Source organism: Hyperoodon ampullatus (genome assembly GCF_949752795.1).
Source record: "Hyperoodon ampullatus genome assembly, chromosome: 5".
Classification (NCBI taxonomy): domain Eukaryota; kingdom Metazoa; phylum Chordata; class Mammalia; order Artiodactyla; family Ziphiidae; genus Hyperoodon; species Hyperoodon ampullatus.
This window is the reverse complement of record NC_136918.1, coordinates 29,889,809-29,917,049: the sequence shown is the minus strand read 5'-3', so window position 1 is coordinate 29,917,049 and position 27,241 is coordinate 29,889,809. Positions and strand designations below refer to the sequence as shown.

At 43.2% G+C, this 27,241-nt stretch overlaps 2 protein-coding genes across 3 annotated transcripts in view; one reads left to right on the top strand and one right to left on the bottom strand.

Moving 5' to 3' along the window:
- The window catches only part of PLCL2 (phospholipase C like 2), a 217,386-nt gene extending 193,309 nt beyond the window's left edge, over positions 1 to 24,077 (top strand). Inside the window, exon 7 of the mRNA XM_079704729.1 lies at positions 23,755 to 24,077. Coding sequence (XP_079560855.1) covers positions 23,755 to 23,934 — 180 coding nt within the window. The 3' untranslated portion in view covers positions 23,935 to 24,077. The remainder of the gene's footprint in view (positions 1 to 23,754) is intronic.
- Positions 24,078 to 26,797: 2,720 nt separating this feature from the next.
- TBC1D5 (TBC1 domain family member 5) overlaps positions 26,798 to 27,241 on the bottom strand; it is a gene marked incomplete at both ends in the record, with an annotated part of 358,820 nt that continues 358,376 nt past the window's right edge. For both annotated transcript variants that reach the window (XM_079704730.1, XM_079704731.1), the window contains one exon: positions 26,798 to 27,091. In XM_079704730.1, coding sequence (XP_079560856.1) covers positions 26,798 to 27,091 — 294 coding nt within the window. The remainder of the gene's footprint in view (positions 27,092 to 27,241) is intronic.

Here is a 27,241-nt window from a genome sequence, read left to right as displayed (position 1 = left end):
CTGATAACCTTATGGGAATTCCCTTCTTGCTTTTAGTCAGTTTGATTACTATGTATCTTGGCATGTTCCTCCTTGAGTTTATCCTGACTGGGACTCTCTGCACTTCCTGGACTTGGGTGTCAGTTTCCTTTCCCATGTTAGGGAAGTTTTCAGCTGTTATCTCTTCAAATATTTTCTCAGGTTCTTTCTCTTCTTCTGGGATCCCCATAATGTGAATGTTGTCATAAAGTTCTCTTAGACTGTCCTCATTTCTTTTCATTGTTTTTTCTTTATTAGGTTCCACAGCAGTGATTACCATTCTGTCTTCCAGCTAGTTATCCATTCTTCTGCCTCAGTTATTCTGTTATTGATTCCTTCTGTTTTTCCTTTCAGTTATTGTATTGTTCATGTGTTTGTTCTTTAGATCTTCTAGCTCTTTGTTAAACATTTCTTGTATCTTCTCGATCCTTGCCTCCTTTCTTTTTCCGAGATCTTGGATCATCTTTACTATCATTACTCTGAACTCTTTTTTGGGTAGGTTGCCTATCTCCACTTCACTTAGTTGTTCTTCTGGGGTTTTAATCTTGTTCCTTCATCTGGGACATATTCCTCTGCTGTCTCATTTTGTCTAACTTTCTGTGATTGCGGTTTCCGTTCTGCAGGCTGAAGGGTTGTAGTTCTTGCTTCTGCTGTCTTCCCACTGGTGGATGAAGCTGGTCTAAGAGGCTTGTGCAGGCTTCCTGGTGGAAAGGGCTGGTTCCTGCCCACTGGTGGGTGGAGCTGGGTATTGCCTCTCTGGTGAGCAGGGCTGTGTCAAGGGGTGTGTTTAGCAGGCAGCTGTGCGTTTGGGAAGACTTTAGGCAGCCTGTCTGCTGATGGGTAGGGCTGTGTTCCTGCCCTGTTGTTTGGCCTGAGGTGTCCCAGCGCTGGAGCCTACAGGCTGTTGGGTGGAGCCAGGTCTTGGTGAGAAAATGGCTCACAGCATTGAGTACTCCCCAGAAGTACCACCATCAGTATCTTTTTCCCTGAAGTGAGCCACAGCCACCCCCGACCTGAGCAGGAGACCCTCCAATACCAGCACGTAGGTCTGGTCCAACCTCCCATGAAGACACTGCTTTTTCCCCTGGGTCCTGGTGCACGCGAGACCTTGTGTGCACCTTCCAAGAGTGGAGTCTCTGTTTCTCCCAGTCCTGTGGAGCTCCTGTGATCAAACCCTGCTGGCCTTCAAAGCCAGATGCTCTAGTAGATCCTCCTCCTGATGCCAGACCCCCAGGCTGGGGAGCCTCACGTGGGGCTCAGATCTTTCACTTCTGTGGGAGAACCTCTGTGATATAATTATTTTGCAGTTTGTGGGTTGCCCACCTAGCAGTTATGTGAGATGATTTTATTGTGATTGTGCCCATTGTACCATCTCATTGTGGTTTCTTCTTTGCTTTGGGGAAGCGGACCCACCTCTTAGTGGACAGTGCAGCATGCCTGGATGGGGGCAGAACGCATTGTGGTGGCCATATTTGCAGTGGCAGAATCTGTGAATGAAGCCGTTTCCCTTAAATGGGTGTGGGAGACTTTGTGAGGCTTGTCCTTACGGGATGATAAAGTCATAAGATCCCACTTCTTGTGCTCCCACTAGATTGCCAACCTCCTCCACCATCATGTAATTGTGTTCTGTTGTACAGTATATAGCATCTTACATCTCTGTGACTTCTACCCACTGATCACACTGATGCCCTCAAAGCAGCACAGACGTACCCTATTCCTTCTCCTTCAGCATCCCTGCGAATACTTCGGCACTGTTGTATCTTCTCTCAAACCCCCGAGATTCAGGATGAGGTGGCTTCTGGTCCCTTCCCCATTGGGTCCCTTCATTTTCTGAAGGCTCTGGCTTGTCAGTGCCTTGTCAGTGTTTGTCAGTGTCATAAGATGGGACAACCAGGATTACCCCCCACACTTCAAATGCCTGGTGGGCTAACCTTCCCTGAATGAGACTTGGTGGTCTGATTTTGCTCAAGTCTGAAAACTATCTTACTATTAATATAGGCCAAAATTATGTTGGATTTTATAGCATCTGTGTCCTATCATGGACTTAAATGAAGCTTATTACAACCCAAGATGAGTTCCAGAACTGCTGCCAAGCAAGTGCTCCCTATTCTGTGTCACTCCACCATCAGAGAAAAACTAGAGATTAAACCCTGAAAGTAATTAGAGATTTGTTCTCTTTAGGGACATAAGACTTCTGCCAAAAATAAATAATTAAACCAGATAGTTTTTGCACCTGTTAAGGCATTAATCTTTCAAAATTTTGTGTATGTAATTGAAAAATAGTTGATTACAATGTTGAGTTAATTCCTGCTGTACAGCAGTGATTCAGTTTTACATATATATATACACACACACATTCTTTTTTATATTCTTTTCCAATATATATTTTATGTATGTAATTGAAAAATAGTTGATTACAATGTTGAGTTAATTCCTGCTGTACAGCAGTGATTCAGTTATACATATATATATATATATATATACATACACACATTCTTTTTTATATTCTTTTCCAATATGGTTTATCACAGGATATTGAATATCTGTGCTATACAGTGGGACCTTGTTGTTTACCCATTCTATATATAATAGTTTGCATCTGCTAATCCCAAACTCCCAATCCATCCCTCCCCTCCCCGCCTTCCCCCTTAGCCAACACAAGTATGTTCTCTATGTCTGGGAGTCTGTTTCTGTTTCTGTTTTGTAGATAAGTTCATTTGTGTCCTATTTTAGATTCTACATATAAATGATATCATACGGTGTTTGTCTTTCTCTTTCTGACTTACTTCACTTAGTATGATAATCTCTAAGTCCATGCATGAGCTGCAAATAGCATTATTTCATTCTTTTTTATGGCTGCATAGCATAGTACATTTTATATATGTACTACATCTTCTTTATCCATTCATCTGTCGATGGACATTTAGGTTGTTTTCGTGTCTTGATTATTGTGAATAGTGCTGCTGTGAACATAGGGGCGTATGTATCTTTTTGAATTATAGTTTTGTCCTAATATATGCCCAGGAGCAGGATTGCTGGATCATATGGCGGTTCTTTTTTTTTTTCTTTTTTTTTTTCAGTACACGGGCCTCTCACTGTTGTGGCCTCTCCCATTGCGGAGCACAGGCTCCGGATGCGCAGGCTCAGCGGCCATGGCTCACAGGCCCAGCCACTCTGTGGCATGTGGGATCCTCCTGGACCGGGGCACGAACCCGTGTCCCCTGCATCGGCAGGCAGACTCTCACCCACTGCGCCACCAGGGAAGCCCTGGCAGTTCTATTTTTAATTTTTTGAGGAAATTCCATACTGTTTTCCACAGTAGCTGCACCAACTTACCTTCCCACCAACAGTGTAGGAGGGTTCCCTTTTCTCTACACCCTCTCTAGCATTTGTTATTTGTAGACATTTTAAAGATGGCCATTCTGCCTGGTGTGAGGTGATACCTCATTGTAGTTTTGATTTGCATTTCTATAGTAATTAGCGATGTTGAGCATCTTTTCTTGTGCCTGTTGGCCCTTTGTATGTCATCTGGAGAAATGTCTATTTAGGTCTTCTGCCCAGTTTTTAGTTGGGTTGTTTGTTTTTTTGTTGTTGAGTTGTATGAGCTGTTTGTATGTTTTGGAAATTAAGCCCTTGTCAGTCACATCATTTGCAAATATCTTATCCCAGTCTGTAGCTTGTCTTTTCATTTTGTTTATGGTTTCCTTTTCTGTACAGAAGCTTGTAAGTTTGATTAGTTCCCATTTGTTTATTTTTGCTTTTATTTCTATTACCTTGGGAGACTGCCCTAAGAAAACATTGGTGTGATTTATGTCAGAGAATGTTTTGCCAATGTTCTTTTGTAAGAGTTTTATGGTGTCATATCTTACATTCAAGCCTTTAAGCCATTTTGCGTTTATTTTTGTGTATGGTGTGAGGATGTGTTTTAACTTCATTGCTTTACATGCAGCCGTCCAACTTTCCCAGCACCACTTGCTGAAAAGACTGTCTGTTCTCCATTGTATATTCTTGCCTCCTTTGTTCAAGATTAATTGACCGTATGTGTGGGGGTTTATTTCTGGGGGTTTGTGTCTGTTCCATTGATCCAAATGTCTGTTTTTGTGCCATTACCATGCTTTTTTGATTATTGTAGCTTTGTAGTATTGTCTGAAGTCTGGGAGGGTCACACCTTCTGCTTTTTCTTTTTCCTCATGATTGCTTTGGCAATTCTGTGTTTTTTATTGTTTCATATAAATTTTAGGCTTATATGTTCTAGTTCTGTAATTTGATAGGGACCACATTAAATCTGTAGATTGCTTTGGATAGTATGGCCATTTAAACAATATTAATTCTTCTAATCCAAGAGCATGGCTATCTTTCCATTTCTTTGAATCATCTTCAGTCTCCTTTATTAATGATTTATAGTTCTCAGCATATAAGTCTTTCACCTCCTTGGTGAGGTTTATTCCTAAATATTTTATTTATATCTTTTTTGATGTGTTTTTGAAAGGGATTGTTTACATTCCCTTTCTGATATTTGTTAGTGTAAAGAAATGCAACCGATTTCTGTATGTTATCCTAGTAGTATCCTGCTACTCTGCGGAATTCATTTATCAGTTCTAGTAGTTTTTGTGTGGAGTCTTTAGGGTTTTCTATATAGAGTATCATGTCATCTGCATATAATGACAATTTTACCTCTTCCCTTCCAATTTGGATACCTTTTATTTCTGTTTCTTGTCTGATTGCTGTGGCTAGGACTTCCAGTACTATGTTGAATAGAAGTGGTGACAGTGGGCATCCTTGTCTTGTTCCAGATTTTAGCGGGAAGGCTTTCAGCTTTTTACCATTGAGTATTATACTGGATGTGGGTTTGTCATAAATAGCTTTTATTATGTTGAGCTGTGTTCCCTCTACACCCACTTTGGTAAGAGTTTTTGTCATGAATGTATGTTGAATTTTATCAAAAAAAATTTTTTTGCATCATTGAGATGATCATGTGGTTTTTGTCTTTTCTTTTGTTGGTGTGGTGTATCACATTGATTGATTTGTGTATGTTGAACAATCCTTGTGAACTTAGGATGGATCCGACTTGGTCATGGTGTATGATCTTTTTTGTGTGTTGTTGGATTCAGTTTGCTAATATTTTGTTTGAGAATTTTTGCGTCTATGTTCTTCAAAGAAACTGGCCTGTAATTTTCTTTTTTTGTGGTGTCCTTCTCTGGTTTTGGTATCAGGGTGATGGTGGCTTCATAGAATGTCTTTGGGAGTATTCCCTCCTCTTCAGTCTTTTGGAAGAGTTTGAGGAGAACTGGTATAAGTTCTTCTTTGTATGTTTGGTAGAATCTGCCTGTGAAGCCATCTGGTCCTGGACTTTTGTTTGTAGGGAGTTTTTAAAATTAATGATTCTATTTCACTTCTAGTGATTGGTTTATTCAAGTTATCAATTTCTTCTTGATCCACTTTTGGTTGGCTGCATGTTTCTAGAGACTTCAACATTTCTTCTGGGTTGTTGAATTTGCTGTCATGTCGTTTTCATAGTATTCTCTTATGGTTTTTTGTACTTCTGCGATATTGGTTGTTTCTTCTCCTTTTTCAATTCTTATTTTGTTTATTTGGGTCCTTTCTCTTCTCTTCTTGATGAGCCTGGTGAGAGGTTTTTGTTTGTTTTAATTTATTTATTTTTGGCTGCATTTGGGTCTTCATTGCTGCACACAGGCTTTCTCTAGTTGTGGTGAGTGCAGGCTTCTCTTGTTGCGGAGCATGGGCTCAAGGCACGTGGGCTTCAGTAGTTGTGGCACATGGGCTCATAGTTGTGGCTCGTGGGGTCTAGAGCACAGGTTCATTAGTTGTGGTGCACGGACTTAGTTGCTCCGCGGCATGTGGGATTTCCCAGACCAGGGCTCAAACCCATGTCCCCTGCATTGGCAGGTGGACTCTTAACCAGTGTGCTACCAGGGAAGTCCTGAGAGGTTTGTGGTAAGACATTAATCTTGTTTTGTTTTTACCTGAGGTGCAGACTTACCTGGAAGACCTGAAGACTAACATTTGTTTCTGAAAATTGCTTTGATAGTCTGTGTCCCACTCCTTTCCTTTACTGATGCTAATATCCTTTAGTTACTTCTTTTATTATAGGTGATCTATTATGTTGCCTGTTTTCCTAAAAAGCTCTAATTGACTAAAAGCCACTTCTCTATTTAGTGTGTGAAAATTCCTCAGAGTGGCTCAGAAAATCAAACTACAGTAGCGTTTGTCACTAGGTAGGCTGTCCTTTCTGACCCATTTAAAACACAGTAAAACCTCAGACCCTTGGATCCCACTGATGTGGAATTTGTGATTACTCAGCTAATGTTTAATTATGCAAAGGTGTGCTTGACAGATTAATGGTGCGAGGGAAGTGCTTACATGAGCGCCATTTTTGCTAGTGTCTTCAGAAGCCTTCCTGCTCCTCATCCTGGCCCTGCTCATCTCCCATCCCCTCGCTCCCACCCCCTCTCCAGCCCTGGTCCTCCACCTGGAATCTCTTGACCTCCTCCTTTTGTGCTTGGCTGAGCTCACCTCTGCTGTCTGGAGACCCTGCTGGCCGCTCCCGAGACCCTCACCCCACTTCTGTGCAGGCGGGCACCTCTCCCTTCCCAGGTCAGGTCTATAACAGGGAGGGTGGTCACAGTCAGAACTCAGAGGGCTTTGTGATACAGAAGCCAGGCCCTTAGGTGAGCCTCAAAGGCATCATCTGCAGGAGCTGTGGAGTCACAAGTGGAAAACAGTGTCCTCTGCAGCATCTAGACCTGCTGGAATCATCTCCTGCCTTCCATTGAGGCTCAGCTCAGACCCTACACCTTCTCCCTGGGGCTGCCTGGGGGGCCCCACCTTCCATCAGTGTTGAACAAAACGTAAAGTTGTTTCTCAGGAGAAAGGCAGAGGTTAGGAGCTGCGTCCCGAGGTCCCCTTGCTGTTCCTCGTGCTCTCAGACCCTCTCATGAACCTCTAAGTGCTGGGGTGGGAGTCAGGGGCGGGAGGGCAGCCTTCCTGCTGCAGTGATGTGAGTTTGTTTTCAGTTCACATTGACTCCCTTGATACACATGAAGCAACGTGAGGGGGGTGGGCACACAACAGAAAAAATAGTGAAACATTTAAAACAAATCTTTTCCTGTGGAAAAGCTCGTGCCACCATCCCTGTTGCTCTAGCTTTAGGTGACGATGATTGGGGGATCTTTTTTGAGTGGAAGGTTTATTGAGACCTCAGTGGGATGAAGGCCTGATGAGCCATGGCGGGGGGCTTCCTGACTCTGGTTAATTCATCAGCTACCCCCCAGGACCCCTCGCAGGGCACGTCAGAGTGTGGTAGGTGGCGGTTTAGAACCAGTAGTTGAGATTCCCATTCATTCTTTTGCCCACTCTTTTGTCACTCAACAAAAACTGGAAATCTAGATTTCTGCTCCTGTATTTAATCACAGGAAGACTGCATTTTCTGCATCAGTGGTGATGTGCTGAGTGCACTTAAAATGTCATCACTGTTCCATTCTGCTGGCTTTAAAGTGTCACATGTAACATGCAGGGGCTCAACTCCCTATAGTTTGGGCCCCTGGTTTAGTTTATCTAGAAAGAAAACAAAACACACACAGAAAGTTGTGTGTGTTTAAGTATAATTTGCCATGTAGGCTCTGCCTTGGGTGAGGCCGTTGGTCTCTCCAAGTTGTAGCCTCATCTACACAATGGGGATGGTAATCGCACCCCTCTTGCAGAACTGAGAGACTGTCGTGAGAATAATCTTTGTAAAGGGCTTAATTCAGTATCTGGCACACAGTAGTCACTCAATAAATGGTGACTACTGTTCCCAGTAGGCTTTGCTGGTATATATTCCTACATGCCTAATTTGACATATCATAGGCTCTGTGGTTTCAAATTTTGGACTCTAATCACACTTGCAGTCCTTCTGTTTGAATTTGAGTGGCGGCTGTAAGAGTTAGAACATATTAGTTTCCATAGCGCTCTTAAAGGAGGTTTATGCTTTTGGCCTGTGATCTTGAATACTCATGAAATACTGAAGTGTATTCAGTTTGTATATGAGTCTTGCATCACCCAGAAGAGTGACTAACCACAAAATACTTACTAAAAAGTACTCTGTTTGTGACCACATACTATTAATATTCCAGTTAAATAACAGTGAAGAAGCTGTTAACTTCTTGTCAACCTGGCTTTTGTTTCCCGGCCATGAGATTGTGTTAAGGTTTTACAAGTTCAATTCTTGGCTTTTGGTTGCTGAAAATGCTCGGGGGAGACGGCAGAGGAACCCTAGACCAGCACGTGTCAACTCAGAGTGGCGCTGAGGGGACCTGCAGCTCATGGAGACTTGTGGGGTGATGGGAAGATAACTTGATAAACAGCTTGCATATCAAGCTGCTGAGCAAGGCCCATCATGCAGTGGGTGTGAGGCCCACTGGGGGTGACACTGTCTTGGTCTGGGCCTGGCCCCCCTTTTCCTTTAGCCCAGAGTCAGTGTCATCTTGTGGGGGAGCAGAGGTGTTAGTGCTAGCAAATGCAAGTTTGTGTGCCCGAAGCACAGTGAGGCCGAACAGTACCAAAACGTCGGAGTTTGGTGCAGAGAAAGGTTTATTGGTTTATTGCAAGGAGATGGGTGGCTCATACCCCCAAAACCCTGAACTCCCCAAAGGGATGCAGCAAAGCATGTTTAAAGGCCAGGTGAGGGAAGGGGGTCACAGGGTACATGACCAGCTCCTGCACAATTCTCTGATTGGTTGATGGTGAAGTAACAGGGCAGTGTCACAGGGGTTAACATTGTCAGTCCTTAGGCTCCAGGAGGCCTGAGGGCTACCTGTTCATGGTCATCAAGTAGTTAACATCTTCCATTTGGTGGTGGGGGGGTGGGGTTTCAAATCTGTGAAACAACTCAGGAATTGTGCACCAGATACTGTTTTCTAGGTACTTCAGAGAGGAGCTAAAGCAGAGGATATGGGGGAGGGGCCTGCCCTGGGAAGACCACATAAGGTCCTGCTTGGTTACAATTCCCCCCTTTTCTTTGATACTTCTCAATCCTGTGGAGAACAGGTGTTGGACAAGAAAAGTAATAAAGTTTCAATTAAGGAGGTTAATCATAAACTTGACAGAGGAACCCACCGGGTCCTGTCACCAGCAGACACTGCTTTGAGAATCAGGCTGACACAGCTCAGAAAATTCAGGTTCTTGGCGATAAAGGAGTGTGTTCGAACTCACATCCACAATGGCCACCTAATTTTACCTTGGATGTCTGAACCACAGCTATTCCATTTTGACTTTCAAATGCATTTTTCTCCTTAATGACCAAAGCAGATGTCACTGTTAATGATTTTAGTGCTTTTCTAGACACGAAGAGATGCAAGAACTTGGGTCATAAAATCTTTTCCTGAAAGTATCTAACTATCTGAAGGTCTGTTCTGTCAGCTTTTCTCAGAGCACTAAGTTCGTCATTCCTGATCTCCACCCTGACCTCCTTTCAGGGGGTGTTGAAGGTCAGTGACTGGAGTGGCTTGTGACTTAATCCTTGTAGAGGCAGATAGCAAGTGCCAATTTTTAGTTGGCAGTGCTCCCTCATGGTCATAAATTCGAAAATGATTTGGGAAGCACTTCATCCCATAATGTTAGGAATACCCATTAGTAGTTCAGGCAAGGATTTCATTGATAGGCCACTCAATGTGCTATTACTGGACTAGGCCTTATTAACAGTAGTCAAAAGTCTCTGGACCCCCTGTTTTACTATTCTGTTATGGTCTAGGAAAACATTCCTTCCTGTTGCTTCTTCTTATATCTAGAGTTGCACCATTACAATCATTGATCTTATATAGAACTTTGTATCTGGTCAACTGTTTCAAGTCACCTAGTCATCATTATTTTATCAGAGGCTCTTGTATTTCGTAATACAAGAAACAACAATTCTGTAAAACAGGCAATATACAAATAATAAGGTCATAAGTTGGCGCAAATATCTCTTGGTTTCAGCCAGACTCCAGGAGGGGATGTGTTACTTTCTTCTTTTCTGCATCCATTCACAGGTGTACTGGGTCAGGATGTTTCCTGTGAGCTGAACAAAGGTATTTTAGTTTAACATTCAAGTATGGGGACAGTGTTCCCTGAGATGGACTGTTATGTATACTTTAAGCGATAGGCAACATCCCTTTAGTGATTAACTTGTAGCAAAAGCAGTAGAATACAAAGATTAAAGGAAAAGAAACGGATCTAATATGGAGTCAGATTTGTTATTCCCTATTACAATTCCCCACTGTCAGTGTCCATTCCACAATCGTGTGGGAAAGGGGTGATGACCGCTCTGGCTACTTCCTGCTGAACAGGGGCAGTGATGGGTGATTATGGAATGGAATTGATCAGCTTTCAGCAGGGAATATTCCTTAGAATCTTTAGTAAGTAGTACAATTCTCTCTTTTTTTTTTTTTTTTGCAGTACGTGGGCCTCTCCCGTTGTGGAGCACAGGCTCCAGACGCGCAGGCTCAGCAGCCATGGCTCACGGGCCTAGCCGCTCCGTGGCATGTGGTATCCTCTCGGACTGGGGCACGAACCCATGTCCCCTGCATCAGCAGGCAGACTCTCAACCACTGTGCCACCAGGGAAGCCCCTTTCCTTTTTTATCTACAATTATTTGAACCTGATGAAACCCTTTATTTAGCCCTTTTGTTGTCTAATTTGTCATTGGACTTGGGCTTTTGGTTCTAGTTCCTATACATAGCTATTCATTTTAACTTTCTGACTGTCATAACTACACTAGATTCTTGTACTATTCAGGTGAACAAGATTAAACAAGTAGGTTGACTCACCTTCTCCAGCTATAATGAAAGTGCAATCTCAATACTTATCTTTTTGAAGAGCAACCTTAAGTCTTCTAAGGGTTTACAAACCCATTGCTCTCTAGGCCTTTCAGGAGTTGGGCCATTTTCTGATGACAGTGGTGCTGCTTTAATCCCAGTGTGATGAATTCATGGCTTTACTCTGGCTAACTTGACAGATGAGTTTGTGGTAGGTAATACCACGTGTGGTCCTGTCCACCTTGCAGTCAGCTGATGTTCAGGCACTTTATCTTTCCAGGCTTTAAGGAGGACTTGGTCTCCAGGTCAGAAAGGATGTAAGGCTACTTCAGTTGGATAGGCAGACCTGTGGGAGGCAAACTCATGAACAGAGGTTAGTATAGTGCCCAAAGTTTTAATGTAATTAGCAACAGCTAGGTCTTTCAGAGCATTTATAGATTCTCCCACGTGGGCAGACACCTGGAATGGCCTACCATACAGTATTTCAAAGGGGCTTAATTTAAGTCTCATTTTGGGAGCCATTCTGATCTCTAGTAGGGCAATTGACAAGGCCTTATCCCAAGTTAAATTAGTCTCTTGACACATTTTAGCAATGCTCCTTCCAGTATGTATAATCTCTGGCTATAGGTCATGGGGCAACTGATATTTATCCAAAGGTAGATGGTTGGGATAAGTTTCAGAAATAAACTTAGAGTGTCCTTCTTAATAATGCAATTAAACTTTACAATTATGTAGCATGACAACAAGGAACTGTCTAGGAAGTGAGTCTTAGACAATAAATGCAGACCTCAATTAACAGAATCAGAATTTGATATCCACTGAAATGTAATCTCTTTCTCTCTAAAAAATACCCTCATTTTTCATCAAATACAGCCAAATTAAGATTAGTTTGTTTGCAAAATGAGTCTGCTTAATTGATCATATTGGCTCCTTTCAATTGGATGTGTTGGAATTTTTCATAAAGAGTCTCAGACTGAAATTTTAAAAGCCCTCTCAGGGCCAGGAAAGCCATGTCAAGGGCTTTTCATAGATTTTGCTTTACAGATGTAGGTGAATTCCTCACTTTTTGAGGTCCCCAAAGTACCTCAAGATTTTTGCACCTGTTAGGAAGTACCCTTCCTAATTTACCTGATAAAGCTGCTGGGAACCTAAGAGTTCCAGTAGCTGGAGGGATCAGGTAGAGAGAAAAAATAAATGTTTCAACTGTGATTACAAAGGTATAATCTACCAAATTGCTGTAAGTCATAATTAGCTTAAGGGGAAAGGTTTCCTTAAAACCAAAAAATTATAACCATATTCATCAGTTTACTCAGTCCTGTATAATTAATTCTTTTTTACTAACAGTTTTATGAAATTAGAGTTGCCATTAGACTTTTAAAATCTAGTTTAGCAGTATGATTGTCAAAAAGTCCTTTCTATGCCTCTTCTTAGAGATGAAGCATTTTGCAAAGCATCAGCTTAACTGTCTATGAATGATAAAGGACTTAAAAAGGCAAAGTTAGAGATCTAATTATAATTTTTTTTTTTTTTTTTTGAGGAACGCGGGCCTCTCACTGTTGTGGCCTCTCCCGTTGTGGAGCACAGGCTCTGGACACACAGGCTCAGCGGCCATGGCTCACGGGCCTAGCCGCTGCACGGCATGTGGGATCTTCCCGGACCGGGGCATGAACCCGTGTCCCCTGCATCAGCAGATGGACTCTCAACCACTGCGCCACTAGGGAAGCCCGATTATAATTTTTTTTGACAAAGAAGCTTAATGGGGACTTCCCTGGTGGCGCAGTGGTTAAGAATCCGCCTGCCAATGCAGGCGACATGGGTTCGGACCCTGGTCTGGGAAGATCCCACATGCTGGGGAGCAACTAAGCCCGTGTGCCACACCTACTGAGCCTGCGCTCTAGAGCTCGTGAGCCACAACTACTGAAGGCCGCGTGCCTAGAGCCCGTGCTCCGCAACAAGAGAAGCCACCACAATGAGAAGGCCATGCACTGCAATGAAGAGTAGCCCCTGCTCACTGCAACTAGAGAAAGCCCGTGCGCAGCAACGAAGAGCCAATGCAGCCAAAAATAAATAAATAAAAATAAATAAATTAAAAAAAAAAACAAGCTTAATGAAGTTGTGACGTACAGCATTTTAACCTGGCTTGTGATTTACTTTCTAACTGTGACTTTCTCTTTCCTATAGCTTCTTGCTTCTTTTCTATTTAAAGACCTTTCAATATTTCCTGTAGGATAGGTTTAGTATTGCTGTATTCTTTTAGTTTTTGCTTATCTGAGAAATTCTTTCTCCTTCTATTTTAAATGGTAATCTTGCTGGTAGATTCTAGGTTGCAGATTTTTTCCCTTACAGGATTTTGAATATATCTTGTCACTCCCTTCTGGCCTGCAATGTTTCTGTAGAGAAATCAGCTGATAGCCTTATGGGGGTTACCTTGTAATTAAGTCTTCATTTTTCTCTTGCTGCCTTCAGAAGCCTCTCTTTAACTTTTGCTATTTTAATTATAGTATGTCTTGGTGTAGGTTGGGTTTGGGTTTATCTTGTTTGGAACCCTCTGTGCTTCCTGTACCTGGATATGTTTCCTTCTTTAGGTTTGGGAAGTTTTCAGCCATAATTTCTTCAATTACATTTTCAATCACCCTTTCTCTTTCTTCTCCTTCTGGAATCTCTATTATGCATAGATTGGCATGCTTTATATTAGTATCCCATAGGTCTCTTATATTGCTTTCATTTTTTTTTCTTTCAATTTCCTTTCTGTCTGCTGTTCTGATTGGGTGATTTCCACTATTCTATCTTCCAGATAATTTATTCGTTCTTCTGCATTACTCATTGTGTTATTCATTGCCTTTAGCTCAGCTTTCATCTCGGCGAATGAGTTTCCTAATTTTTCTTGGTTTCTCTTTATAGTTTCTACCTCCTTTTTTTTTTTTTTACATCTTTATTGGAGTATAATTGCTTAACAATGGTTTGTTAGTTTCTGCTTTATAACAAAATGAATCAGTTATACATATACATATGTTCCCACATCCCCTCCCTCTTGCGTCTCCCTCCCATCCTCCCTATCCCACCCCTCCAGGCGGTCACAAAGCACCGAGCTGATCTCCCTGTGCTCTGCGGCTGCTTCCCACTAGCTATCTACCTTACGTTTGGTAGTGTATATATGTCCATGCCTCTCTTTCGCTTTGTCACAGCTTACCCTTCCCCCTCCCCATATCCTCAAGTCCACTCTCTAGTAGGTCTGTGTCTTTATTCCTGCCTTACCCCTAGGTTCTTCATGACATTTTTTTCTTCTTAAATTCCATATATATATGTGTTAGCATACGGTACTTGTCTTTCTCTTTCTGACTTACTTCACTCTGTATGACAGACTCTAGGTCTATCCACCTCATTACAAATAGCTCAATTTCGTTTCTTTTTATGGCCGAGTAATATTCCATTGTATATATGTGCCACATCTTCTTTATCCGTTCATCCGATGATGGACACTTAGGTTGTTTCCAGCTCCGGGCTATTGTAAATAGAGCTGCAATGAACATTTTGGTACATGACTCTTTTTGAATTATGGTTTTCTCAGGGTATATGCCCAGTAGTGGGATTGCTGGGTCATATGGTAGTTCTATTTGTAGTTTTTTAAGGAACCCCCATACTGTTCTCCATAGTGGCTGTACCAATTCACATTCCCACCAGCAGTGCAAGAGTGTTCCCTTTTCTCCACACCCTCTCCAGCATTTATTGTTTCTAGATTTTTTTTTTTTTTTTTTTTTTTTTTTGCATTACGTGGGCTTCTCACTGCTGTGGCCTCTCCCGTTGCGGAGCACAGGCTCTGGACATGCAGGCCCAGCAGCCATGGCTCACGGGCCTAGCCGCTCTGCGGCATGTGGGATCTTCCCAGACCGGGGCACGAACCCGTGTCCCCTGCATCGGCAGGCGGACTCTCAACCACTGCGCCACCAGGGAAGCCCTGTTTCTAGATTTTTTGATGATGGCCATTCTGACTGGTGTGAGATGATATCTCATTGTAGCTTTGATTTGCATTTCTCTAATGATTAAAGATGTTGAGCATTCTTTCATGTGTTTGTTCGCAGTCTGTGTATCTTCTTTGGAGAAATGTCTATTTACGTCTTCTGCCCATTTTTGGATTGGGTTGTTTGTTTTTTTGTTATTGAGCTGCATGAGCTGCTTATAAATTTTGGAGCTTAATGCTTTGTCATTTGCTTCATTTGCAAATATTTTCTCCCATTCTGAAGGTTGTCTTTTGGTCTTGTTGGTCTTGTTTATGGTTTCCTTTGCTGTGCAAAAGCTTTTGAGTTTCATTAGGTTCCATGTGTTTATTTTTGTCTTTATTTCCATTTCTCTGGGAGGTGGGTCAAAAAGGATCTTGCTGTGATTTATGTCATAGAGTGTTCTGCCTATGTTTTCCTCTAAGAGTTTGATAGTTTCTCGCCTTACATTTAGGTCTTTAATCCATTTTGAGCTTATTTTAGTGTATGGTGTTAGGGAGTGATCTAATCTCATACTTTTACATGTCCCCGTACAGTTTTCCCAGCACCACTTATTGAAGAGGCTGTCCTTTCTCCACTGTACATTCCTGCCTCCTTTATCAAAGATAAGGTGACCATATGTGTGTGGGTTTATCTCTGGGCTTTCTATCCTGTTCCATTGATCTATCTTTCTGTTTTTGTGCCAGTACCATACTGTCTTGATTACTGTAGCTTTGTAGTATAGTCTGAACTCAGGGAGCCTGATTCCTCCAGCTCCATTTTTCGTTCTCAAGATTGCTTTGGCTATTCGGGGTCTTTTGTGTTTCCAAACAAATTGTGAAATTTTTTTGTTCTAGTTCTGTGAAAACTGCCAGTGGTAGTTTGATAGGGATTGCATTGAATCTGTAGATTGCTTTGGGTAGTAGAGTCATTTTCACAATGTTGATTCTTCCAATCCAAGAACATGGTACATCTCTCCATCTATTTGTATCATCTTTAATTTCTTTCATCAGTGTCTTATAATTTTCTGCATACAGGTCTTTTGTCTCCTTAGGTAGGTTTATTCCTAGATATTTTATTCTTTTTCTTGCAATGGTAAATGGGAGTGTTTTCTTGATTTCACTTTCAGATTTTTCATCATTAGTGTACAGGAATGCCAGAGATTTCTGTGCATTAATTTTGTATCCTGCTACTTTACCAAATTCATTGATTAGCTCTAGTAGTTTTCTGGTAGCATCTTTAGGATTCTCTATGTATAGTATCATGTCATCTGCAAACAGTGACAGCTTTACTTCTTCTTTTCCAATTTGGATTCCTTTTATTTCCTTTTCTTCTCTGACTGCTGTGGCTAAAACTTCCAAAACTCTGTTGAATAAGTGGTGAGAGTGGGCAACCTTGTCTTGTTCCTGATCTTAGTGGAAATGCTTTCAGTTTTTCACCATTGAGGACGATGTTGGCTGTGGGTTTCTCATATATGGCCTTTATTATGTTGAGGAAAGTTCCCTCTATGCCTACTTTCTGCAGGGTTTTTATCATAAATGGGTGTTGAACTTTGTCGAAAGCTTTCTCTGCATCTATTGAGATGATCATATGTTTTTTCTCCTTCAATTTGTTAATATGGTGTATCACGTTGATTGATTTGCATATATTGAAGAATCCTTGCATTCCTGGAATAAACCCCACTTGATCATGGGGTATGATCCTTTGAATGTGCTGTTGGATTCTGTTTGTTAGTACTTTGTTGAGGATTTTTGCATCTATATTCATCAGTGATATTGGCCTGTAGTTTTCTTTCTTTGTGACATCCTTGTCTGGTTTTGGTATCAAGGTGATGGTGGCCACGTAGAATGAGTTTGGGAGTGTTCCTTCCTCTGCTATATTTTGGAAGAGTTTGATAAGGAGAGGTGTTAGCTCTTCTCTAAATGTTTGATAGAATTCGCCTGTGAAGCCATCTGGTCCTGGGCTTTTGTTTGTTGGAAGATTTTTTATCACAGTTTCAATTTCAGTGCTTGTGATTGGTCTGTTCATATTTTCTATTTCTTCCTGAGTCAGTCCTGGCACGTTGTGCATTTCTAAGAATTTGTCCATTTCTTCCAGGTTGTCCATTTTATTGGGATAGAGTTGCTTGTAGTAATCTCTCATGATCCTTTGTATTTCTGCAGTGTCAGTTGTTACTTCTCCTTTTTCATTTCTAATTCTACTGATTTGAGTCTTCTCCCTTTTTTTCTTGATGAGTCTGGCTAATGGTTTATCAATTTTGTTTATCTTGTCAAAGAACCAGCTTTTAGTTTTATTGATCTTTGCTATCGTTTCCTTCATTTCTTTTTATTTCTGATCTGATTTTTATGATTTCTTTCCTTCTGCTAACTTTGGGTTTTTTTTGTTCTTTCTCTAATTGCTTTAGGTGCAAGGTCAGGTTGTTCATAGGAGATGTTTCCTGTTTCTTAAGGTGGGATTGTATTGCTATAAACTTCCCTGTTAGAACTGCTTTTGCTGCATCCCATGGGTTTTGGGTCGTCGTGTCTCCATTGTCATTTGTTTCTAGGTATTTTTTTATTTCCTCTGATTTCTTCAGTGATCACTTCGTTATTAAGTAGTGTATTGTTTAGCCTCCATGTGTTTGTATTTTTTACAGATCTTTTCCTGTAATTGATATATAGTCTCATAGCATTGTGGTCAGAAAAGATACTTGATACAATTTCAATTTTCTTAAATTTACCAAGGCTTGATTTGTGACCCAAGATATGATCTATCCTGGAGAATGTTCCATGAGCACTTGAGAAAAATGTGTATTCTCTTGTTTTTGGATGGAATGTTCTATGAATATCAATTAAGTCCATCTTGTTTAATGTATCATTTAAAGGTTGTGTTTCCTTATTTATTTTCATTTTGGATGATCTGTCCATTGGTGAAAGTGGGGTGTTGAAGTCCCCTACTATGAATGTGTTACTGTCGATTTCCCCTTTTATGGCTGTTAGTATTTGCCTTATGTATTGAGGTGCTCCTATGTTGGGTGCATAAATATTTACAATTGTTATATCTTCTTGGATCGATCCCTTAATCATTATGTAGTGTCCTTCTTTGTCTCTTCTAGTAGTATTTATTTTAAAGTCTATTTTGTCTGATATGAGAATTGCTACTCCAGCTTTCTTTTGGTTTCCATTTGCATGGAATATCTTTTTCCATCCCCTCACTTTCAGTCTGTATGTGTCTCTAGGTCTGAAGTAGGTCTCTTGTAGACAACATATGTATGGGTCTCATTTTTGTATCCATTCAGCCAATCTGTGTCTTTCGGTGGGAGCATTTAGTCCATTTACATTTAAGGTAATTATCGATATGTATGTTCCTATTCCCATTTTCTTAATTGTTTCGGGTTCGTTATTGTAGGTCTTTTCCTTCTGCTGTGTTTCTTGCCTAGAGAAGTTCCTTTAGCATTTGTTGTAAAGCTGGTTTGGTGTTGCTGAACTCTCTCAGCTTTTGCTTGTCTGTAAACGTTTTAATTTCTCCATCAAATCTGAATGAGATCCTTGCTGGTCTACCTCTTTTTTACAGTAATCTGCATTTCTATCAATAGGCCTTGTCAATTTCCTCAATATTTTCATTATCTCCTTTTTGAACTCAGTGTCTATTAGACTGAAGAGGTCTGTTTCATTGTTCTTTTGGGGGAGTTCTCTTGACCTTTTAATTGGGAGTGGTTCCTCTGCTTCTTCATCTTACTTATATTTCTTTTACTCTGTGAGTTTAGGAGAAACAGTTATCTACTGTGGTCTTGGAGTGCTACTTTTATGTGGGAGCATCCCTGTATACCCTGCATGGGTTTAATAGTTTTGGTGCAAGGACTGTTTTTAGTATGGATGTCTGTGACCTGTTTCCTCAGCCTGTACTGGCTGTTTGTGCTTGACAGGTGGTGTGCTTGACAGGTGGTGGTGTGGTGACTAGAGTCTGCACTGGGTTGTTCTATGGTTGTCGCTGCCCTGTCAGCGACAGTTGTTGGAGCAGAAGCTCCCAGATCTGATTCTGAGCTGCAGTGTGAGATAGGTGGGACTGGAGCACTCCCTCCGGAGAGGAGCTGCTGAGTGTTGCTTCGCCAGAGCTGTCCACAGGGGAGTGTGCTCTGTGGTGTCACCTGGCTGGGCTCACAAAGTACACTGTTGTCGGCACTGCCCTCGGCCCTACCTCCGCGGCGGGAATGCAGGCAGTTGGCCCCGGTGTCCCTCAGGCACTGTGCTCACAAAGCCAACAGCACAGATCCCAACACGCCAGTCCACTGAAGTCGGGTACCAGGAGAACAGCAGTCATGCACCTGGGCTCGCCGTGGGAGCCTTGCAAACAGCCCAGGCTCTGCCTCCGTGTGTGCTCCCACCAAGCCCACAGCTGCTAAGGCCAGACCCACCCCAGCCACAGTACACCTGCTGTCCCGCTCCCAGAGCTCATAGAAGCAGCACGAAGAAAGAGGCTGCTAAGGGGCAGGCCCTGCCCCTCCCTTCACTCGCCCCTTAGCAGTGGTGCTTCGCTTCTATGGCAGGCCAGGGCTTCTTCCACGTACACCCCTGGTTGCCACCCATACCACACTCCACAGGCCCTTCAGGCTGTCTCCGTGCGGCCAGCCCCAGTCCTCTCCCTGGGTCTGTCCTCTGAAGCCTGAGCTTCAGCACCCAGCCCCTGCACATACCAGCAGGTGAGTGTCTCGGGCTGGGGAGTGCAGCGAGGTAGTTAGGATCCTCTGTGCTGGTCTCTCTCGTTTCTGCCTGCTGCCGACTGCTGCATTCTCCTCCGAGCCTTTGAAGCTCCCTTTCTGTCCCAGCTGATGAGGGGGTTCTCTGGGTGTGGGACTCTTTCCTCTTTTCCAGCTGCTTCCCAGGGACACAGGTCCCATCCCTATTCCTTTTTCCTTTTTTTTTTTTTTTTTGTGGTACACAGGCCTCTCACTGTTGTGGCCTCTCCCGTTGCGGAGCACAGGCTCTGGACGCGCAGGCTCAGCAGCCATGGCTCATGGGCCCAGCCGCTCCACGGCACGTGGTATCTTCCTGGACTGGGGCACGAACCCGTGTCCCCTGCATTGGCAGGCAGACTCTCAACCACTGCGCCACCAGGGGAGCCCCCCTATTCCTTTTTTAAAAATGTTTCATCCTACTCAGTTATAAGGAGATATTTCTAGACACTTCTGGGTGTCTGATATCTTGCGCCAGTGTTCAGTAGGTACTCTGAGAATTGTTCCACACGTGGATGTATTTTTGATATGTTTGTGGGAGGAGGTGAGCTCCACGTCCTTCTATTCTGCCATGCTGGTTCCTCCCCCAACATTTTAAGATAACAACTAAAATTATAACATTATACCAGGCCATATCCAAATTTCAGAAGCTTTATATAATTTCTAGAATGTCTATATTAAAAACATTTATCCATACCGTATAATGTGAGGAGGCTTATCACTCATTTGACAATGCTTCCCATGTAATTTAACATACCAAACAATCCTAGTTAGTTTAATATTTTTCTCTGAGATGCCTTGGGGGCTCGCCAAAGCATCCCAAAGTTAGCTAGAGGTCAAAAAATTTTAATTAATTAAAATTTGATATTTAGGAAGTTTGTCAAAAAGTTTCAAAACACTTGGTCAAATAAGATCATAGGTCATTGTGAGACAATACTTATTCCTTAACCAAAATGAGAAGAGATCTCAAAAGCAAATATAGATCACTGAAAGGCACAGAAACTCAATCTGTTATCAGTGGCAGCATTCCAGGAAAACTTTGTCCTCTTACCAGTGAGAGAAAAAAATCTAGTCTTGCACCAGCTTACTTTTTTTTTTTTTTTTTTTTTTATATATAAAGGTTCAAGCTTTATTTTTCCTCTAATGGAGAATCTTACATTGTAGTTTTACATTGACCTGCTTTTTATTCTTTTTATTATTTATTTATTTATTTTTTTGCTGTACACGGGCCTCTCACTGTCGTGGCCTCTCCCGTTGAGGAGCACAGGCTCCAGACGCGCAGGCCCAGTGGCCATGGCTCACGGGCCTAGCTGCTCCGTGGCATGTGGGATCTTCCCGGACTGGGGCACGAACCCGTGTCCCCTGCATCGGCAGGCGGACTCTCAACCACTGCGCCACCAGGGAAGCCCCAGCTTACTTTTAATAATAAAATTCATTTACTTACTTAAGTTAAATTCAACCTAAACTTAGTCTATGCTGACCATGCACAAACTCTTTTCTCAGAGTTCCTTTTCTACAAACCTTCCATCACTTTCTGTATCCATATTATTTTGCCCCTTAATTCTCCTATCTAGAAACAACCAGATGAACTTGCATCATTTAACTTAATTTAGCACAACTCTAAAATTTCACGTTACCAAATATCTGGAGAGATCATTTACATCTCAAAGGCATAGGAAAAGAAATGCAAATTTCTCTTTTAACTACTTATATAAAACCCAGCCATCTTGGGCTATTTTTGAACTTCTTTTTTTCCAGTTCCCAAATATCCAGTGCAGTTTAAACAAACAAATGACACTAATAGACAATAATGTATATCATCTGCTCACATTCACAAGCCTCATTTTCAGCAAAACGAGGAAGAAAGAATAGGATTTGGACTCAGGTACCGAGACACTCATTCACATACATTCACACCCCCCACCCCCCCAAGATAAAAGCAATTGCAAAAGACCCACTCTGATATAACAGCTGAGCCGTTAGGGGCCATTGTTCTACAGATCTCAGGGAGTGTTGAGGCCACACAATGTTTCCAAAAAAATATTTTCATTTATGGGAGCACAGCTAAAGATCTCCAAGTTTTGCAAAAATACCCCAGGGGACTATAAGATGGAACAGAGCTCTGATCATCCATACCTAATTATTCACAATTGGTGTTATCAGATATCAAGCAAACAGCAGTTCAGATGGGTCTCTCAGGGTCATAGGTCCCTAGCCACAAAACGGGAGAAACCCAGCCAATGTCCCATCAGAGATGAAGCTGAATAAATGACCAAGGCTAGTTCAAAAAAGGGAAATATCCCAACCAATGCTCCCCCACAGGCGAAACCAACACAATAGAGAAGGATACCCTGAAAAGAAGTAGAGATGGTCTAGTAAAGATGTAGTTGTAATGTTTAAAAAAAAAAAATCCTGATGGAATTTTGAAATGTTTTATATATATCAACATTCTTTGAATACTTTCTAAATTAAAAAAAAAAAAAAAGGATACCCTGGTGTCGTCACACATGAGCCCAGCCTGCGCAAGCTGGAATGACTTACCCCCAAGCGACACTAAATGTGGACCACTGCTCCGGACGTTTCTTGGTTCCGAACAGCCTTGTGCCGAGGGGTAGCCAGCGCCGGTCAGGGATAGTCCCTCTGAGATCCGCAGAACGAAGCGTGCTCTGGCAGCTGCTGTGCCTCAGGGAGGGGGCTGCCTCTGGCTGGGGTCGACCTGTCACAGGCACAGACTCTTGGCTGGCTCACCAAAATTGCTAGCAAACGCGTTTGTGTGCCCGATGCACAGTGAGGCCAAACAATACCAAAACGTTGGAGTTTGGAGCAGAGAAAGGTTTATTGTAGGGTCACGCAAGGAGAAGGGTGGCTTGTGCCCCCAAAACCCTGAACTCCCCGAAAGGTTTCAGCAAAGCATCTTTAAAGGCCAGGTGAGGGAAGGGGGTTGCAGGGTATGTGATCAGCTCATGCACAATTCTCTGATTGGCTGATGGAGAGGTAACAGGGTGGCGTCACAGGGGTTAACATTATCAGTGCTTAGGCTCCAGGAGGCCTGGGGGCTATGTGCTCAAGATCGTCAAGTAGTTAACATCTTCTGTTTGATGGGGGGTTTTCACATCTGTGAAATAACTCAGGACATGTGCACCAGATGCTGTTACCTGGGTGCTTCAGGGAGGAGCTAAAGCAGAGGAGATGGGGGAAGGGCCTGTCCCGGGAAGGCCCCATAGGGTCCTGCTCGGTTACATTAGTGAAGGCACCTAAAGTCTGCTGTGCTCCTGAGCAGACACCCAGGTGAGCCCTCCTGGATTGGGGACTTCGGCTCCAGAACAGCCTGGAAGTCCTCGTGGGCCCCAGACATGCTGAGGTCCAACCACTCGTAACTTGCATTCCGATTTGCATGAAAACAAAAAATATTTGACACTTTTGTGCCTCTTTCAGACTCCCAAAGTGGTGTGAGTGTCCTCTTCTTTCTCTTCCCTCCACTGTGTGTATTGGGAAGAAAGGTGTCTGCTGGCCCCAGGGACAGCAGGTGGCCGTCTTTGCTCTCTCTGGCTCTCAGCCACGTGGCCACTGCACGGTGGTGGCCGAGGGCAGGAGAGTTTCTGTGGTCACTCACCTCAGAAGGAAGGCAACTGTTTTTCTCTGATATTCTGGCAAGAAAGCTTTGACAAAATCAACCGAAATACAGAATCCCTGCTGTTTCAGCTCAATAAGAGCACTGAATTGTGATTGATTGTTAATTTTGGATTCAAAAACTGCACAACACTAACAGATGTGATTTGAAATATTTTTAATGTACCAACAACTAGGACATCTTTTGTGGTCAGACAGTAAGTTTGTTGATTGGCCAGGTGTTGACAATGGCTGGTCACTGGCTCTGGTGTTTTGCATCTGCTAATGGTCATTCCTTTCCTGGCTGCTCCAGCCTCTCTGCCCCAACCCCAGGTGAGTGGCGGGCAGATCACCCTGGACATTCATCAAGAGCCCTGCCTGCTTGATTCCATGTATGTAAACATAAAGTACCCAGAAAACGGAAAGGACTGAAAAGGCAGCACACTCTTGGAGTCTGGCATTGGGAACCGGGAAAACAAACTTGGTTTTTTGTTAAAATTGACCTATTTGGATTCAATGCCAGTCAGAAATAAATATTCCCTCTTGCGGAAGCAAAATATTTCTATTTCAGTGGAAGACCTATATTGTCAAACTGTAACCATAAGTCATGTCTCATCTCACAATGTCTAACAAATTACATGTTTTATCACAGGGACAAGCAGATCTCTTGAAGTACGCCAAGAACGAGACTGTGGAGAACCTGAAGCAGATCCACTATGCGGCTGTCTCCTGTGGACTCAATAAACCAGGCACAGAAAACACCGACGTCCAGAAGCCGCGCCGGAGCCTTGAAGTCATACCCGAAAAAGCAAACGATGAAACTGGAGAATGAGGGCACCTTCTAGAGATGATTACAGAATTTATAACTCTAGGACCAATTGTAGCCAGATGGGACATTTGCTTTGCACTCACTAATGAAAAATAATATTGGGGATTTTAAAGCACAACTGGAATAGCTAATTGCCGTCTATTAAAACTGTGAATGTATGTAGCAACTCTGCGTGTGGAGGCAAATAAACTCTTTAACAAGAAATTCTTTTCCTGGCCCAAATATGCTATATTTGTATACAAAGACATCATAACTCAGTTCCAGTGTGAACAACAGAGTAGCCACTCTAGTTCCAGCTAGAAACAGGCATTTTCCGAACTGAAAACAGTGTCTTAAGACGCAGATGGATTGTATGGTCTAATTAGCACTTACTGGGGAAAAACCGAATCTACAAGTTTTACTTATGTATGATTGCTGGGGTCTCTGGGTTCCAGATGTTTTTGTAGGTGTGCCTGCTGAGCCATGGTTACAAAGGAGAATGTAAGTAGCCTTGAACTTGGATAGCCACTAGGTTTAAGGGCACTGCGGCTGGACAGACACTCCTGGCTGGAGACACCTGCTGGGTACACAATGTAAAGGCATCCAACCTGGAAGCAACACACTGTACACAGTTTTTCATTGTATTAAGTAGTGGTCACATTAAAAAGATATTTTATGATATTTCTCCAATAACAGTCGTGAATTTAATGAAAGTTTAACTTTTTTAAAATTTCCAGTTCAAGATATTCTACTCTTAAGAGTGGCCAGTTACTTGATGAACAGCTTTGTCAAAAATAAGTTGCTTGTCTGGCTTGACATTTTGCTTTTAGTACATACAGCAGCCATGACTTTACATAGTGGCACCTGTCTGTAAAGCAACCGACACCTCTTCCCCCTTCTCGGCCTGTTGATTCCTGCCGTAGGGGAGTGAGCCTGGACGTGGTGCAGACAGTAAGCCAGGGGCAGGTGAAGGGGCTGGAGCGGGTGCCATGCTCCACTGGCCAGGTGAGTCTTTAATCCAAGACTTCTTTATTGTCCAAATCAGTGAAACTTCATGCTATTTTAGAAAATCTGCTGGACACTGAAGCCTAATTACGGCTCCTCCCAAACCAAACTGCTCTCAAATTTGGGAAGGGTAAAAGCTTTCTAAACCTTCAATAACCAACCGCTTTTTCATTTGTCCATATTCTTTTCAGTGACTCAGGTAAGTAAGCCAGATAACTATGTGGAATCCCCAACTTGGTGCCTCCTTATTTCCTCACAGTTAGGGAAATGGTCAGGCTGATATATTGAATTTATTTATGCCCAGACCCTGAAGTATCCTTTTACAAAACAATTCCTTTTCCCAGTTCTTGTCATTTGCCTGCTGATAGTGTGCTTAAATTAAGGTATACATCTCCACTGGTCTTCACTCAATGTCATTCCAGTCAGAAAATTAAACCTCTCTGTTACTTGAATAATAGTGTGGTTTCCTGCTCACACCAGCCAGCAACCAGCCGAGGCTCTTAGCTCTGAAATTAACTCTACATTGGAAAAAAAACAAAAATATGTAGAAAACAGTAAAGAATTAAAAGTAGATTTGTAGACTGAGAAAATAATGTGTAATTTAGATTATTGCTAGCAATCCTTGAACTTAGCTGGCAAGTAAATAGCAATATTCAGTGAAAATCCAGAAATCATAAAAAATGACTTAAAATATTTTAAAATTGAAAAAAATGCTACATTTATAGTAATGGCAGATATTATCTAATATGTGACTTACATGACTCTGAGACCAAGGCACCTGTCATTCGCTAGGGTTCATACAGGCTTTTAGAATCTGCAGACTTCAAAACCGAAGGGGTCTATGAGATCATTCCATCTGACGTGTCCTTTCCCAGATGCAGATGTTGCAGACAAAAGCAATAAAATGCGGTGCCTGAGGTCACAAAGTCTGTCGGGGGAGTGACCCAGCCCAGGATTTGCTCCATGTTTCCATGCTAAGAAAGTCAGCCTTCTTTTGACCCCTCTCTTCAAAGGGATAAGCCAAGCAAAGGAAAAAAGCAGGTGCACTTGCTGGGGAGTTGTTTCCCAAGTCGCAGTGTTTCTCCTGCTTGTCTAGATCCCACTCCAGGGAGCACTGTCTCCTTCCTTTAAGACGATGACCCAAATCAGCAGAGCACACAGTCATGCCTTATTCGTGGCTAAGTGACCCTCTTTTCTGACTAAGAAAGATTCTGAAGGATGAAATACAATTGTTTAAGGAGGGGCAGTGATGGCCGGAGTTGACGTGGTCTGAGGTTTAGAAATGTATTCTTTAACAAACGAAAAAAACTGGAACCGGGTCGCAGGTAAATATGATTCCTAAGTTTAGACCCTGTTCCTAAAGAGTACTGTAACTATCTGGGAGGTTTTTTCCAGCCCTGGGGTCCACTAGTTCTAGTCCATTTGGTTGCACCTGGCCTCTACTGTACGGCTTCTCGAGGGAGGAATGAAGTATGAAATAGGCTGAGATACAGATTTCCAGAGAGAGTGTTTTCTTGATATCAGTTTTCCTAATGCCTGATGCTCTGGGGGAGGGAAGATTTGAAACCCACTTCTTCCTTCTAGATATACAGGATGGAGTGGCCACACCGTCTTCGCTGGGGAGGAGAGGGCAAAGCAAGTGATTCTAGCTGTGGTTTGGTCTTTTTGAACAGTGAGTGTGACGCTGGGGACCTTACTGGCGGGGCCGGGTGAGCTACAGGGGAAAGCCGTCTGCATTTTGGGGAAGGTCTGCCGGCGTGCTCAGCGGGCCCCCTGCTTCTCTCCGCAGGTTTCAAGGGCTGCACCAAGGCCACGTGCGCGCTGGGAAGAGGCTGGGTTTCAGAGGCGTCTTCACGGGGCTGCGGGGGTGGCCGGGCGGCGGTCAGAGGTCCAGGGGGCTCACGATGGTGAAGCCCGAGTCCTTGCTGTTGCCGCTGCTGTCGTCGTCGGGGCTGGAGCTGGGGCTGCCGGACGAGGCCGAGGCCGAGGCAGAAGCCAGGCCGGTCAGCGGGTCTGAGAACACCGGGGCGCGCCGGGCCGAGCTCCGGAGGGGCCGCGGGGCCTGAGCCTGGCCGACCGGGGGCGCCCTGGCGCCGCCCCCTTCGTCGTCCTTGGAGACGAGGATGAAGTCGTCCGTGTCGCCTTTCTCCCTGTGCCCCCGCGCTGCTGAAGGGGCCTGGGAAGGAGTCAGAGCACGGCGGGGTGGGGGAGGGAAGAAACGGTGAGACGGTGAGACGCGGAGCAGGGCGGGGGCCCCACGATCCCCCCGGAAAGACGCAGGGAGGCCCCTCCGATGGGAGCTGTGGGCCTGGGGAGCGGAGCACAC